General features: G+C 35.4%; 1 protein-coding gene across 5 annotated transcripts in view; it reads right to left on the reverse strand.

The window, feature by feature from the left end:
- Positions 1–18218, reverse strand: part of LOC110092638 (probable LRR receptor-like serine/threonine-protein kinase At1g06840) — a 93202-nt gene that overhangs the window by 18190 nt on the left and 56794 nt on the right. For all 5 annotated transcript variants that reach the window (XM_028694268.1, XM_028694270.1, XM_020817279.2 and 2 more), the window contains 3 exons: positions 9523–10013; positions 8391–8546; positions 6749–7032 (listed from right to left, as the gene is read on the reverse strand). In XM_028694268.1, coding sequence (XP_028550101.1) covers positions 6749–7032; positions 8391–8546; positions 9523–10013 — 931 coding nt within the window. The remainder of the gene's footprint in view (positions 1–6748; positions 7033–8390; positions 8547–9522; positions 10014–18218) is intronic.

Genomic DNA, 18218 nt, shown 5'->3' on the forward strand with positions numbered 1-18218 from the left:
ATCAAAATCTCAGGACTCAAGCAAAAGCTGCGGAATGAGTACCCTGGATGACATCTACAAATGTCCCTAAAGACTGGGGGCATTTTAAATATTTATTTGGGTCGACATCGGGCTGCATGCTGAGATCCCCAAATAAATATTTAAAATTTTGCCAAGATACAACCAGATGATGGAAGAAAATTTAGCATATATAGAAGGGCTATAAACTAAAAAGACAACGGTGTTAAAAGAGAACAAATGTTGATGATACTATCCACCATTGTCAATCTACAAAGCCATGCTCTAGGGACTCAAATACGAAGTGCTATATCACTATCCTAGGAGTCCCTACTTGACTAAAGCTAGTATATCAACCATCTATGAATACATCAAAAAGATTTATGGAAAAAGAAATACTAGTGTGACATCCAAACAAATTTTTGGAGATCCTCTAAAAGGAGATCCTAGTGTGACATCTAGAACAAATATCTAGAGATTCACGGGGTCAATTAGCATGTAACAAACATGGTCTGCTCTAGACGCAAACCACATATGTTGGGGGGCATTTGTTAACCAGTATATCATACGACAACAAAAAAAAAGATCGCTAAATCGTGCATACCAGTCCGGCGCCAAACCTTCGCACTTCATCGCCATCCCTTGCACGCCGACATCGCTTCTCCCCACGCCGCCCGCACAACTTGTTTGCATCGTTAAATAGTCGAAGAGACGAGGCCTTCAGCCTCCCTCTAGCGCTCGCTTTCTCTCTCTAGCTCTCTCGCCTTCAGCCCCCCTTCTGGTATCTCCCCCCCCCCCGGGGTGGTTCTTTGGATCCTGATAGGAAACACTTGGATTCGCAAGTTTTCTATCCCAAACCCGTAAAATTACAGCAGCCAACTGCTGTCCACAGCAGAAACGCAGAAAAACTAAGGGAAAACAGAGCAACGAATTTGAAAAAATGAGCAGAAAAACAAAGATTTGCTTGTATTTCACTAGAAAAGAAAATAGAAAAAGATACATATTGATCCTCAATTTTCGAGAGGATCGATCTCTCCCAAATCTCTAGACGCCGCTAGAGCCCAAAGAAACCTAAATCTAAGAGTCTCAAATTTCAGCCAAATTCAAGATACTCAAACCTTAGCAAAAACATCTATTTAATGCATACAAATCAAAAGGAATTCCCTAAACAGTCCCTACATTCAAATTTCTCTCTGAACCCCTCAAAAATCCTTCCTAAAACGCTCTATATGAGCGGTCGGGCCCTCGTTCTGGCGGAATCTCCGCCTGTTTTTGCGATTCCGCCCGTGAACCGGTCCCGCCTGACCGGCTGGACCGGTCTAACAATCCTTCCTGAACTTTTCGGCATGTGACTGGGAGTCCCCTCGGCGTGATCCGAAGGGGATCTACCCCACCTTTTTTCCTGCCTTTTCTCTTTTTCTGTGTCAATCATGTATGGACGTTACTTTCTTTCTGTTAAGGTCTTTCCCTTTTGTTTTTTGTATTGGGAAGACAGGCTCTCAGTTCCATACTGACGTTGTACTTTTATTTTTCTAGTAATGCAATATGCAAATGTTCAGCTCTCGTCGCTCGCTCGACAATGCTCCCTTCTGTCGAGATCGGAAGCCGAGAATCGGAGCTCAACTCGCGTGAAGATAATTTCTTCTGTTTCGTTGCTTCTTCGGCTCCCCCCTTTGTGTTGTTCGCTTCGCTCTTCGACGACTTCCCATCCAGTCGGATTGGAGGTTCGATTTTGATCGGAAGCAAGGGCAGGAGTCGCATGCTGTGCGAATAACTTCCTCCCTTTCGCATGGGATTCTCCGGCACCCTCGGTGGCCATTCGACCTCGCACCCGACGGCTTGCCCTTGCTGCCAAATTGAAAGTCACGACTCTTTGATCGGAAGCCAAAATGGGAGCTCGCTTACTGTGAAGGCGACTTTCTCCCTCACGCTCGCTTCTTCGGCTCTTTCGTGTTATTCGATTTCGCTCCTTCCACGATTTCCCATCCAGTCGGATCGGAAGTTCAACATTTTGATCTTAAAGCAGCAAATAGGAGCTCAATTGCCGTGAGGCTAACCTTCTCCCTGCCGCGTGCCTCTTCGGCCAAATCCTGTTACAAAGTAGCCCTTTGAGCATGTTAATTGTTATACATTATTTATTATTATTATTATTATTATTATTATTTTATTATTTATTTATTAATAATATAATTATTAATATATTATTATTTATTATTATTATTATTATTATTATTTATTTATTTATAATGGATAAATTATGATAATTAATTAAAATTTAATTACATTTAATTAGTAATTATAATTATTATTAATTAATCATTATATGGTTAATTAAATGATAATTACAATTAATATAATTAATTGTGTATTGATTTTAATTAATTAAATTTAATTCTAATTAGTTAATAATAATAATAATTAATTATAATTAATTTAAAGCAAATCAATCCCTCTCTTACCTCGGTATGCATATCTAACTGGCAAACCACCATGCACGCTTTTCTCTAGCGTGGTGGCGGTGCGACACCTACGACGAGGTATGTGAGCAGCCCTTGACCCAAAATCCTGCCCTCAACATTCGTGTCGAGTCGGCAAACCACCTATGCACGTTTTTCTCTAGTGTGGTGGGAGGGAACCCGATGCGACGCCTATGACGAGGCAGGTAGGCTCGGTGCACGCTTTTCTTAGCGTGGTCGGGATGACTTTAAATACCCGTACACAGCTCTGTACCTACGGGGAAACAACTGCTTTTCTTGAAATAGCTACCGAAGACCCATGCACGCCATTCTCTAGCGTGGTGGGATTAAAGAAATTACGGCCGCGGTGTCCTATGACACTAACCGTGCACGTTTTTCTCTAGCGCGGTGGAAGGCCCTGTTTGCTATAGTTTCTCCTAAACAGGAGAGACGCTGGGAGGCTGCCAAAATTTTGAGTAAACATATGACTGCACTCGGACCTGATTTAAACTAAAATCAGACTCGAGTTGAACACTAATTGCTTGAACAATTTGAATGTCAATAAAGCATTTGCATGTGTACAATAGAGAACTTATGAACCCGGGCTTGAACCACAATTAGATTATTGAATTTAAGGGATGCATAATTACCTCAATATCAATCATTGAATTTGATTATGCAAGTGTAGATCAATGAATGAATGGGGAACATTCATTGAAATTCCAAGTAAAAGTGAATTGTTGATTCACCGCAAGCAACAATGCAAGCTCTCTATGATATCAAGAGGCCATATACAAGAAACATTGTGCGCTTACAAGTGATAGCGGAAAGGTTGTAGTGAATACAAACTCATATGGCGCTAGAAGATCTGTGATTGTATAGCGTTGCATTCACAAACAAGAGAACGAACCATCATGTACACCACAACCTGCTTATGGCCAACGTTTGTCAACTTATGATCTATCAATGCATAATATCAAGCGGCATACAACGAGCACAAAAGGCATATGATGATTATGATAATGTTTTATGGGCAATGTCAAAACAAAGGAAACTGTGGTCAATTCCGCAATCAACAACCCTTCAATGGCAGCCAGATACATCGTCCTCTTGCAAGTGAAGATGTATAATACACAACAAATGCAACTACTTACAATCTACCATGGAAGGATTCTTAATTACACCAAATATGAATGCCTACGAGTGGCATTAAAAGATCCACATTCAGCATGCCAGTTATAGCCAAAGGGGCTTTTAAACATGAAGTGGAAGTAACCACCCGCTGTATCTAGATGCATTCAAGTAGATGTCGTCACACACTACATCATGCCCACTGGATCTAGTGACTAATATTTAACAAATGTGTTGTCAAAGGAATGGGTACCTCCTATGACTATCTTAGATGGCTCGAAGTATCTTCAATTGCCATGATCATTAGTCCAAGATAGTGGACATTAACTTCGAAATACCAGCTATCGGGTATTGCCTACTAATTCACATACGAGGTTAAGGAAAAGAAAGCCAGATCAAATCATTATGAATGAATGAATCTCAATCCAACCAGGTTCTAGGCATTGAGTTGGATAAGATTATTAAGGCTTGTAAGATTCCTGATGAAAGATAGTCGTACACCAAATCACCCAAGATTGGTGAAAGATGGATATGAAGCAAGCACAATGATTCTTCTACAAGTACATCCAGGAGATTGTAGTTAACACTCTATACAAGCCGTAATATTTGATATAGTATTTGTGGATAACAACAGTGGGTATATCATAAATACAACGAACCCTTGTAGATACAAGTACAGATATCACCTACAACAGCGGTGATTGAGATTTGTGAGTATATCGGGTTCGAAAACAACTCGATATACGGAGAAGGACACCTCCTGGTAGAATGGAAGAGACGTTTGAACAAATTCGAACTAAACTTCTTGGTATTCCAAAATTTCTTCGTGGTTTTAAACTTTGGAAGAAAATAGTTCTAACATCCAAGAACACTGAAAATAATAAGTGCACCTAGATACATCTATTCATTTTAAAGGCCAACTATGCAGAGGTCTACTACACTAATTAACCTGAAAGGAGTTCTTTTCAAAGCAGCGGTCACTGATTTCAAAGTCCAGAAAGGCCTCCCGGTGAATGAGAAAAGGGAGTTTACATCAGAACAATGAAGTATCTCATTACAATCATGTGATAACACTACGATTCATTTGTATGCAAAAACAGGAGATTTGTTAGTACACTACAACCCACTAATAGAAAATAACAAATAGTGCACGATAGTCTACCTGTACAAAGAAGCAAATAACTTAATTCAAAAGCTGCTACAACATGCCACCGGATCCACAACATTCATACAAGTGGACAGAAGGCGTGTTCAAACTCTCAAATGGAATGTTATGCACGCTCAAATGGTAGTTACCCGTACAATTTCAAACATTTCAAAATACCCCCGCACATGCACTGTAATATGTATGCATATAGGTACACCAAAAGGGTAAATAAACTCACAACCCGCATGGGCCCCAATGAGTATGTTATTGGTACATGTGACGTCTATGGATGCTGCACGGGTCAATAAATTTGAACCCGATCCTTCTATGCGGATCAATAGGAGTCGACAATGTTCGAACCATCAAATAAATATACGGTAGTGGCGACCGGTATATTTGTCTTAATACATTCATATTAGGCCTTCAAGTTCTATAACAATGAGAATTCATTAATAAAAGCATAAAGCCTACGAAACCCGATCCTCCGAAGTAGGTAAATAGGAGTTGACAAGGTTCGAATTATCGGACAAGTATACAGTTATGATGACCGGTATATTTGTTTTAATGCATTCATATTAGGCCTTTAAGGCCTATAATAATGAAAATTCACTAACAAAGACATAAACCCTATGAAACTCGATCCTCTATCGATAACTCGACAGAATTGACAAGCTTCAAGCCATAAATGGAAATGACCCCAAACACCCTGATGATGGTCATGTTGAATGCAGATTTCAATCAGAGGGGTTAACTCCAAATATTTCAAATTCCATCCAAATATCCACATAAGTCCAAAATCCAACATCCCAAAAATTCCAAAATTCAAAATATTTAAAATTGAAATAATCCATCAAATCGCTAAAAGCAAAATCCATTCACGTTCTGCAACAGTTTGTCGATGTGGACAAATTAAAATATACTTTGGCTCACAAAAAGCTAATGCCTAGTCGAAAATATTACAGGATCCATTCTCAAACAGTCTCTTGCTATTAAGGACATGATACATGTCCTCTAACCGGTAGTTTTGCCGCCAAATGGCACCACAGAATAAACGATTATGACCCGGGGCCCTCTGAACCGAGTGGTTTTGCCGCCAAATGGCACCACGAAATACCGGTTATGGTCAAAGTCAATACGCTCCTTAATGACATCAAATCCTTGAGATATAAATCAATAGGATATAATCGATAGGGCACAAAGCCCTATATTAGCTAAGCTGGATTCAAATTTGTCCCCTTAGACAAATACCCACTTCAAGTCTACAAGGTCCCCTTGGACGAAGCAACCCATGGCTACCGACAAGGATCCTTCTATCAGGTTGGGTCAACTACCTCCTCTGACTAAGTAGACCAGGGACCACGATGGCCCGGGACGACAGAACCATGGGATTTTGATTGGGTCTATCATCCATTCCCTCAACATCTGCTTTAAGTACAAGATGGTGAAATTTCTAATTTTAAATATCAAATTTTCCAAATTCCAAATACCCAAGCTCCATGCTGCTATTATATTCTATATAAGACATATTTATACATATATGATTGACGACTAGCCTTAATCGAAAGTTCTCTCTCGTTATCGGGAGGCGTAATTAACTATAGGGGCTTGTGCCTATAGAAAACCAAAACTCATATCATAAAATCCTCGCAAAATGAGGGTGAAATCTTTGGGTTGTGTCTTATCTACAAACCCATCTGCCTTCCAAAATTTACCCCAGAACTTAAATCCGTTAAAACTCCCCCCAAAAAAAAGCAACAAGCGGGCGGAGGCCATGGCCGAATTTTCGGAGCCAACACATACATATACACATACACAAACATATAGCATTGCATATAGCTTCTATCTTCTACTATGAATTATTGAAATAAAGCCAAAGCTTCAACTTGTTAAAGAAGCCTATATGTAGCACAGCCAAGACACTCAAAGAAACATTCAATTGTAAAGAAAGAAACAAGTTCAAAAAAAAAAAAAAAAAACTTTTGATATGCAGAAAATATATAAGATGAAAAAACCATACCTGTTCATCTTCTTCATCACAATATCCCACCAAAGAAACAAGGTTTCGATGATGTAATCTTGATAGCAACTCTATTTCTGTTGCAAACTCATTTGAACCTTGCAATGATCCTTCTTGTGCTCGTTTTATGGCAACAACTGTGCCATCTGCTAGAATTCCCTTGTATACCTTACCATATCCACCATGCCCAACTAAACTAGAGTTGCTAAAAGTGTCTGTTGCACGTTCCATTTCTTCAAGCAGAAAGCCTTTGACATCATAAAATTTAATGGTAGTTCTTGATGCTGCATGGAAAGATAACATAAAATTTATTCTTGGTACATGATTACAAGGGAGAAAAGAACTTTCCGCAAGCTTTTTAAAACACATGTTGTCTTAATATTGTCATCATAAAGAGTTAATTTTTCAAGAAAAAGAGAGAAAATCTCAAGAAACAGAATGGACGTGAACTTCCCTAAATCTATCTTCAGAAGGTTGACTTTAAGGATACTTAAAACTATAAATAGCCAAACAAGGACAGCTTATGAAATAAAACATATCAATAATAAACGATTATTAGTTGGGGCTCATATTGTTATAGAAATATGAGAAGCTCTAACAGCTGACATTGCCAGCCTGACAACTGTTTAAACGAAAATTGCCCTATATTCAATTTGACCATTATTAATGCGAACATCGAAGAATGAAAAAAAATAAGTTAGAAGGTTTGGAAAGTAGAATGTTGAGATGGAAGCATGGAAAAATAGGACAAGAAAAAAAGGCCCTATTACAGAAATAATGGCTTAGTTCTTATTGTGTATGAGTAGTAAGAAAATAGAATATTCGGCAACAACAAGCAAGTTACCCAAATTTAATATCAAAAAGCCATAAAGGAGAAAGGTCAGGACAAGCAGCTAACAAGTTTAAAAGGATTAGGTAAACGGTATCAAATGTCAAATGCAATTTTAAAAGAAGTAAATACAACAACAACAATAACATCAAGTCTTTGTCCCACTACGTGGGGTCAGCTACATGAATCCTGTTTCTCCAATTTTTTAAAAGATTCATGTCATGATTATTTGACAATTTTTATGCTCGCAGTTGACTACCTAACGCAACCCTCAACTTTTCTCATCCAGGACTTAGGACCTGACAACTGCAGTGTTAATTGGTATAAGACCAAAAATGATAATGATGTCATCATCATACAGTATCCTTCTCCAAAATATTTGGATTTAGGTTTATAGATCCACCTCATTCATACTTGTTCAATGCTAAATCGGATAACTTCTTTTTGCATAACTTCCAGTCATGATGATAAATAAGACAATTTCCTCCAAGGAAAGGATTATTTCATGTTCTTTGACGAAATAATTAAAAATAAAAAGATGAAAATACATGGTATGTGGGTTTAAATAGAGGATAAACATAACTAAACAATTGTGAGGCTGAGTTCATAAAATTGCAACAATTGTATAATCTCAATAGCTATTTCAATCCTTGTCATTCACCAATGAACTAATGATAGATCATCATATGCAAATACAAGACATTATTTGGAAGTATTCATCAAATAAGATGGCACAAAATAATTTACAACACAAATGTTTATAAAATATTAGTTTCAATGAAGTGCAACTCTTAGAAAAATTCCTGCACGTACATGCTCTCCTTTTAGAATCCACCTGATGTCTGGAGCGCTTTTGCATGACAAAAATTACAATAGTTGCAGCAATAATAGCTCCAGCAACACTTGATCCTAGTACAATTCCCGCTAAAGCAACCTTGCTCAAACTTGATTTCACAGACGTAGGAAACACTGCAAAAAGAGTGGAACTATCAGTCATCAAATTATCTCTTCCATCAAAAAGAAATAAATTTCTTCTATTTCCAAAATTATTGCCTCAATTGAAGGAACACAGTCAAACTATTGCAAGCTAAATAAGAGGCATTTGTATGAAAAAAAGTGGGTCTACAATCGATGGAATTATCCACCAAAACCACAACATATGGGATTAAAATAAATAACTAAGGTAACCAACATAAACTTTGAAGAAATACGCTTTTAAGACTTTGAAATTATCTGCTATCTGCTAGAGAGAGAGAGAGCTTAGCAAGACTCAATACAATATTCCATTCAATTCAATATCTCTACCTAACCATATGGATCCTTATTTGTAGTGAAAGGAGCACTACAAGCAAATATAATAACGAAAAATATGACATGAAATAAATCCTAATAAGAAATTATAAAATAGGAAATAAACTTAATAAAACAGAATCCAATTATTCCCCAAACAAAATGCTAAATAAGGTAATGGAATATTTTAATTAATTCTGCCATCAACAATGAACAAAAATTCTAGCAATGGGGTTAATTTATCGAGAAGTTCCAACTCCACATAATCAATTCAATTTTCTGACTCGAATTATTATTTTGCAATCTCATTAGTTTGTAAATATTGTAATTATTCTATAATTAATATTTTCTAATAATGCATGTTTCCTAGTATAAACTCTCCTAGGGTTGTATAATGTTGAAATGAAACATTCAACCAATTCTTGTTAGTCCTTTATTTCTAAGGCTCTGGACAGCCTCAAGCCTTCCTCTGGGATTGGAGAAATGATTTAAGAGACATGTTACATGGCTCCAACAGGAGGGCGTAAAGAAGATGCATCCAGTTTTCCAAAACATAAGAAAATATATTGGCAATAAAACATGGTAACATAGCAGGTGAAAAAAAATTAAATTTAATATTTCAACAAAATCAAGTTAAAATGAAATCAGAACATACTATTGGCATAAGATCCCAGTGTGAAGTTGAGTAGCTCATAAGGCCCAAAAACATCTGAAAGTGTAATCTCCCATCCAGTCAGCATTCTTCTGATGCGTATCACTTCACTTGCATTGAACAGACTAGTTTTGTCAGGGAATAGATTTAGATACATATTCAGCCTAGGACCCTCTTCCCAGTTATATAAGCCAAAATATACTTGATAAGGATTTAAATACAAAAGCGAAGACAAATCAATCCTAAAATCTTCAATATAGGGATGGAAATCTGAAATTCCTGGACTTTTTAACCGAAACCCAACTTTAAGTGGTATGGCACAAACGCATGGTATTGGAGATAATGGATTGAACTCATAATCCGAGTCTGTGGTGCAAGATAGACAGGTTATTCTAGAGCTTGTAGTGTTTCCTGATGTTGGGTTAATATCCTGAGGCTGGCAGTTCACCAAATTGGCTTGCACTGGATTTGCACATAAAGGGTTCCCGTATAACCTGGAAACAGGAGTAGATGTCCAAGTTAAGCACAAAATCTGATACACAAAAATAATGTCAGTCTAATGATCACACAAAGTTGATACTTTCAATCTTCATCCATTCATAATCTTTTCTCTCTCTCCTCTCTCCACATGCAGGCAAGCATTTCATAGAAATAGATAATTACTACATGCATATCATACCAATATATCTACCGGCACATTTAAACCTGGCCTGGCCTTTCCCCGGCCTAGCCAACTTGATGACTCAAGTACCCAGTAAGATCAGTATTGAAATTCTATGAGAACTGCATGTGGCCTAGTAGGATGGATCACCCAATGGTCCACTGACCAAACTAAGTCAATAAAAAACCAAAATAAAAACCAAAGGATTTCCATGACTTAAAACCAATGAGCCAAGCGTCTCAATCGCTTATATATACTTGCAAAATCTTTCATGTAAGTATCCTTAGTTTTAACAATGTACACGATTTCTCAGTTATATAATTAATATTATTATTATTATTTGGGAATAAAAAAAGGTTTCTTAAAATAAATGTGGTTAATTAGGCAATATGCGGACCACAATAATGAATAAAAAAATATTTTGGGTATTTTTATATCTTCATTTTATTTAATTCATATTTCCAGTTTGCATACTTACCTTTATTTGGTTTTGATTCGGCCTTTTCTTATTTTTTATTTCCATTAGCTTTGCTAAGTTCCATATGCATATTAGTAGAATAAATAAACTTAGTTTAGATACATGTATTCAAGTGTGCTTTAATTTGCGGGCCTATTGTTTAAGCTTTCCTCTTGGTCCTTGGTTTATGGTGCTAACTCGGTGAGCTTTGAGGATATTTCGACAGAAGAACTGCAGCTCAAGATAGGTCACTCTCACCCATTGAGGCTTTTTTTTTTTAATTGTGAAATCCTCCTGTGTGTAGGAGCGGGTTGGGAAAAACCCTTATATATAACTGATATAAAAGGATGATTAAAGGATATGACACCCCAGAACAAAATGACAAAAGAAAGCAGCATATACAAAAGATCAAGAGCTAAACCAATTGGTAGCACCGTAAAAAATAAATAAATCCTTATTTATTTATATTTAAATAAATCAAAGGAAAAAAGTAAATTTGTAAATTCAATTAAGATACATAAGTCAATTTATTAAAATGAGTAGTTTTCAAAAGAAATTATTCATTATAAAATAACTGTTTTTTATAAGATTTATTTAATTTTTAAGGTGTAATAAATAGGATCATAAGTTACATCTACTATATATAATCATGTATACAACCAGTTATAAGGTCTACTATATATAATCATGTATACAACCAGTTATAAGGTATCTATTGGTGTTAAGCACCGTTTGAGAACTCATTTAAGTGGGGCCCACAGTGTGAGAGCTGAAGTGAGCGAGTATGAGAGAGCGAGAGAGAGCGAGAGAGAGCGAGGCGAGCAAAAAAGCAAACATGCAGGCAATTGCATGACAGAGCGAGCAATCATGACCGAGCAAGCAAGTACTAGAAGCGAGAGAAGAGTAGGTGAAGCCAATTGAGCTACGCGAGGTCAGTTTGGGCACCAGCAAGTTGACAACTTGCGATACACTGTGGGCTAGGGTTTTTCCTCTTTTTCTTTCTTTCAATTCAATGTAAAACTTAACCTTGAGTTTTATTTATTCAAATCAATAAACTATAGATCTACCTTATTCATAAAGTGATTTGTTAAAATTTCAAGGACATTGATTTTAATTTTTCTTTTTTCTTTTTTTTTTGGAAAAAAATTAAAGAATTAGCTCAATCATTGACTATGATGTATAATCAAAATCAAAAGCCCATAATACAACTCATAAAATGGATTACAAGATATCACAAGAGTTGCACTAAATTAACAATGCTCAAAATAAAACATCAAAATCAGTAAGAGAACTCAATAATAAGTTTTAAAAATCCAAAAATTATGTGAAAAATATGCTGACTGGATAGGTAATATTATCCCCGTAAAGAAAAATAATGGTCAAATTTATATTTGTATTGATTTTCGAGATCTCAATAAGGCGTGTCCAAAAAATGACTTTCCTCTTCGAGTATCAGAACTATTAGTTGATAACACTCGAAGTATGATACGTTCATTTTCATGGACAAATCAGAAGATGTAGTCGACCCAACCCGACCAAAGGGCTATGACACAGTCATTTGATTTCAAAGAACTTACCAAAAACTAAATATATTAATTAATATTTAACTATTAATTATCAATAATATATTAATTATAGTATGTACATATTAACTGATATTTTAATGGATAATTATTAGTTAAAAATAGTAATTAATATTTATAAAATTTACTTAATACATGAATTTGTAAATATGTTTATAAAATAAGGTATCGATTCTTTTAATGCATATTCGTCACTCGCCAAATCTTTTTATGTATAATGCGTTTCAATTTATGTGTCATCATCAACTCAAAATTCATGCCACTTTTGCATTTCCACTCGTATAAGGACTCAGGCAATATTACAATTATTTTATGGTATTTTTGAAGTTCCAGAAATTAATAAGGTATCGATTCTCTTAATGCATATTCGTCGCTCGCCAAATCTTTTTATGCATAATGCGTTTCAATTTATGTGTCATCATCAACTCCAAATTCATGCCACTTTTGCATTTCCACTCGTATAAGGACCCAGGCAATATTACAATTGTTTTATGGTATTTTTGAAGTTCCAGACATTACGACAAAATCCGTTTTTTGAATGGATGATGTTTGGGTAATGTCGCATAATTTATCATCTGTGGTCTATCAATTTCGATGACCTTCATTCGATTTGATTGTGAGAGGTCCCCCTTAGATAAATTCGATACTCTGTCACATTTGCGTAGTCTATTTGGTGATCAATTGTGATGACCGGTTCATTTGGCCGGTTCGGTCGAATCGACCGAAACCCCTCCCTATTAATCGCGAACAGACGTTCGCGAAACAGAGGGAGTTCGCGAATAGGGAGAGGAGCAGACAGTTGGTTGCGTGCGAGAGAGCGAGGTAGGTTCGTTATTTTTTCCAATTTTAGGGATCGATCATGTTAAAGGATGACAGTAATCAACTCCTTCTCATTTCCATAGTTAAAGGAGAGATAAATTTGGGAGAAGTTTCAACGAGCGAGAGGAACGATGAGGAAAAGAGGGAAAATGTTTGGTTTGCAAATTTTTTTATATAAATTGTTTCCTAATTATTTATCTAACCATTAGAAACATTAATTTAGATATAAAAGAAGGAATCGAAGACAAGGGAAAGGAATTTTGGGAAAGAAGGATTTAGGGATTTTGAGAAAATCTCCATTTTTCTTTGTAAGTGACTCTCATATTATACAAATTTATTTCAATTTTATTATGAAAGCACGTTTTTATAGAAGTTATATTTTGGTAAAGTTGTAGGAACTCGAAGTTGAGGTTGCTCCAAGGATCGAGATTTTTGGAAGGATTAAAGTTGGTAATTATATGTGTAAAATTTTATTATTTTATTTTCATTGTAAATCTGGAAGTAATAGTTCATATAATTACTTGATTCTTTTGGAGAATTTTAAATGCGTTGATTGAAAATGATTGAAGATTTAAGAATAAGAAAGTGTAAATGCGTGAAAGAAAATAAATAGAAAGAAATTGAAAATTAAAAATGAAAAACATATATAAAGTATGGATAAATCATATATATATATATATATATATATATGATACATGTATACAATTATAAGAATGTAAACTGATAACAAAATGAATAAATCAAAGGAAAAGAAAAAAGATTATGCATGCAAAGTGTACAGGAGTTCACCCCCATATGGTACTGGGGGAGAAGCAACGTACCCGTGCACGTTAAAAGGGAAAAGAGAATGAAAACGAAAAAGAAAATGGAAATGGTTGTACCTTGGGTACATTTAGACGGTGCTCCTGTACGAATCAAAAAGCAAAAAGGAATATAGATTAAAAGAAATTTTAATTGAATGAATATGATGAATCTTATATGATGGGAAATGTATGATGAGATATGTTTAAATGGAACAAATGAAAGGAAATGAATAAAGCAAAAGTACACCAAAGTAAAGATTAATTTTTTTTGTATCTTAGTGAATTTTATGCATTGTAAGTGATGATGAGAATTATCCACTGAGTTTACACTATAAACTCAATCCATCCTCATGTTTTAGGTAAGCTTTCAATGAATTAAAAATGGCCGAAAAAGAATAATTTGTCTACAGAAGGCGACATGCAAATGACAACATGTAATTTATGATTTGTGTATTAATTGCTCTTCAGTTAATAGAAAAGTTTATGTGAAGAGTTATTATTATTGATGGAAATGTAATATTGTCCGACTTTTCGTACCTGCCTCATTAGATCGAGCATTCGGGCCGGATCGTGACAAAAGTGGTATCAGAGTAAGGTTAAAATATGAATCATACTGAAAGAGTCATTAGGATGATTATTAATGATTTTAATATTAAATGATTATGTTATGACAACAGGAACCAAAATGAGTATGAAGAAGAGGAAGAAGTGGAAAGAACAACACCTAATGTTCTTGTTAATCCTGATGCATTGGCTCAAATGATGACAGCTATGACTCAGCTGATTCAAGATTCAAGAAATCAATTATTGGGGAGTAATAGTGGTGGTGGAATGGTTATGGATAAGTATCTGAAATTGTTTCAGGATATGAGACCACCATTATTCAAGGGAGTAGAGGGACCAATAAAGGCTGAAAATAGGTTGCTGAGGATTGAAAAGATATTATAAGAAATTCACTGTCCAGAAGAGAGGAAAGTTTCCTTGGCAACCTTTGCACTAGAAGGAGAAGCTAAAATGTGGTGGAGAGGGTTGTATCAAGATAAATTTGAAGGAATACCTGACATGCAAATTAAGTGGAATGATTTTACTCAGGTGTTCAAGGATTGGTTCGTACCTCCTTCTATGAGGAGGCAGATGCAGGATAAGTTTATGAGATTGATATAAGGAGATAGATCATTTATGTAGTATGAGGCTGAATTTACTACATTAGCCAGATATGCTCCTCAATTAGTACATACTATGGAAGATAAATGCCACCGATTTTTAGCTGGATTGAAGAATGTAATTAGACAGCCTCTTGTTCCATTAGGGATTGAAGATTATTCTGTACTAGTGGAAAGAGCTAGAATGATATAAGCGGACCTGCAAAATACTCAAATGAGACGTGATTTTCAGAAGATGAAAAGTGGTGAAGTTATGGGAGCCCCTCAGGATTCACATAGCAAGTCTATTTCACAAGGTGAAAATTTTAATTGGAAAAAGACAAAGTGTAGCAGTAGTGACAGTTCAAGTGTGAACAGTTGCAGCAAGTGTGGAAGACAACATAAAGGAGAATGTTTATCTGGTACAAATACTTTCTTCTGGTGTCATCAACCGGGTCATATAGCTAAGAACTGTCCTACTCTGGGGCAAAGACCAGCAGGAGAGTCGAAGATAAATACTGAATCTCAGAGGAATGTTGGAAGACCAAGAATAGTAGAATCAACTGCTTCTATTCAAGGATAAAGTCAAAGCCGACAGAATACTCTGCTTAGAGTATATGCACTGACTCAGAAAGATGCTAAGGATTCACCTGAAGTGATTATAGGTGATAAAAATGAGAATTTAAAGAATATGTATTATGAAAACATTATTAAAGGAATGATGTATGTTTATGTTTCTGTTTCTTTATGTATGTAACTTTTATAGGTATGATCATGATGTAAGGAAAGTCTGTACGGATTCTTTTTGATACAGGATCTTCACACTCCTATATTTCAGAAGAATTTGTTAAAACAGTTGAGATGAATGTTTATAAAACAAGTGTAATTTTGGAAGTTCTAATGCCAAATGGATCAATTATGAATGTAAAAGGTGTATGTAAAGTGACTTTCAGAATAAATGAAAGAAAGATTGAAGTCATAATGAATGTTTTACCATTGCAAGAGTTTGATATGATATTAGGAATGGATTGATTATCAAGGCACTTTGTGATTATTGACTGTAACAAGAAAATTATAAAGTTTAATTTTTCCGGAGAAAGAGAGTTGAAATTCTATGGAGAGAGGAGTTTCTTCAATGATAATCACCTATATAAAAACATACAAATTTGTATCCAAGAGATGTTAGTGTTATCTTGCTCAAGTAAATGATATAAATAAGGAAGTTAAAGAGTTGAAAAATATACCTATAATAAGAGAGTATCCAGAGGTGTTTTTGAATGATTTACCAGGATTACCACCAGAAAGAGAGATAGACTTCACTATTGAATTAATATCGAGTTCAGAACCAGTGGCCAGGGCACCTTACAGGATGGAAGTCAAAGAGTTACAGAAGCTGAAAAGTCAGTTATAGGAATTGCTGGATAATAGGTTTATCAGGCCAAGTTCCTCACCATGGGAAGCTCTAGTACGGTTTGTAAAGAAGAAAGACGGAAGCTTCAAAATGTGCATATATTACAGAGAACTGAATAAGCTTACTGTTAAGAATAAATATCATTTGCCTAGAATAGATGATCTTTTTGACCAACTGGAAGGAGCTACAATTTTCTCTAAAATTGATTTGAGATCTGGATATCATCAGTTGCAGATTAAGGAGGAAAATATAGCAAAGACAGCTTTCATAATCAGATATAGCCACTATGAGTTTGTAGTAATGTCATTTAGAGTGACTAATGCACCAGCTATATTTATGGATTTAATGAACAGAATTTTTAAGTCATTTATGGACATTTTTGTGATTGTGTTTATCGATGACATTCTGATTTATTCAAGAAATGAAGAAAACCATTTCAGTCAGTTATGGGCAGTGTTGCAGACATTAAAGGAGAACAAGTTGTATGCAAAAATTTTAAAGTGTGAATTTTAGTTGAGCAGTATAATATTTCTTAGACATTTGATTAGTGGTGAAGATATTTCAGTTGATCAGAATAAAATTCAAGCCATATCAGATTGGCCAAGGCCAACGACAATCTCAGAGGTGAGTAATTTTCTGGGTCTTGCAGATTATTGCAGGAGGTTCGTAGAGGGATTCTCTTAGATTGCAATGTCGTTGTCTAGATTAACTCAGAAGGCAGTGAAATTTGAATGGAGTGAGCAGTGTAATGAAGCTTTTCATAAATTAAAGAATTGTTTAATGACTGCTTTGATTTTAATAATCCCATCAGGTTCTGAAGGGTTCCAAATTGTCTGTGATGCTTCCTTAAGGGGACTTGGATGTGTATTGATGCAACATGGTAGAGTAGTGGCCTATGCTTCAAGGCGACTGAAAATTCATGAAAGGAATTACCCCGCTCATGATTTAGAATTAACAGCTGTAGTTTTTGCACTCAAAATATGCAGACATTACCTATATGGGGTCAGATGCGAAGTGTTTACAAATCATAAGTCTCAAATACATTTTCAATCAAAATGAGTTAATTTGAGACAGAGAAGGTGGTTAGAGCTCATTAAGGATTATGACTTGGACATACAATATCATCCTGAAAAGGAAAATATAGTTATAGATGCACTTAGCAGAAAAACTCTTGGAAATGCAAATTGGCTAATCACCCAGCAAGAGCAGATAATCAAGGATATGGAAAAGTTAAATATTTCAGTAATCAATCAGAAATAGATTAAAGATATGTTCTTAAATCAGCTAGTAATCTAATTTACTTTGAAAGATAGAGTGCTCAATGCATTGCCTCAAGATGAAAAATTTTAGGTTATCATAAAGAAAGTGCAAGCAGAATAATTAAAGAATTTTGAAGTTGATGGAGAGGAATTATTAAAGTACAAGGGCAGAATCTGTGTTCCTAATATTGGAAATTTAAGGAAAAAATATTAAAAGAAGCTCATCTCTCAACTTATGAAATTCATCCAAGCAATACCATGATGTATCAAGAACTGAGAGTGTTATTTTGGTGGCCAGGACTAAAGAGAAATGTTGCAAAATTTGAAGCAAAATGTATTCCCTATCAGATGATTAAAGCAGAACATCAAAAGCCAAGTGGTCAACTACAACCTTTACCTATACCTGAGTGGAAATAAGAAGACATCGCAATGGATTTTGTAATTAGATTACCCAAGTCACGGTAGAGTCGAGATACAATATGGGTTGTTATTGACAGATTAACTAAGTTAACTCATTTCTTACCAATCAGGTAGATAGATTCAGTAAAGAAATTGGCAAAATTA

Source organism: Dendrobium catenatum, unplaced genomic scaffold, assembly GCF_001605985.2.
Source record: "Dendrobium catenatum unplaced genomic scaffold, ASM160598v2 fragScaff_scaffold_432, whole genome shotgun sequence".
NCBI lineage: Eukaryota > Viridiplantae > Streptophyta > Magnoliopsida > Asparagales > Orchidaceae > Dendrobium > Dendrobium catenatum.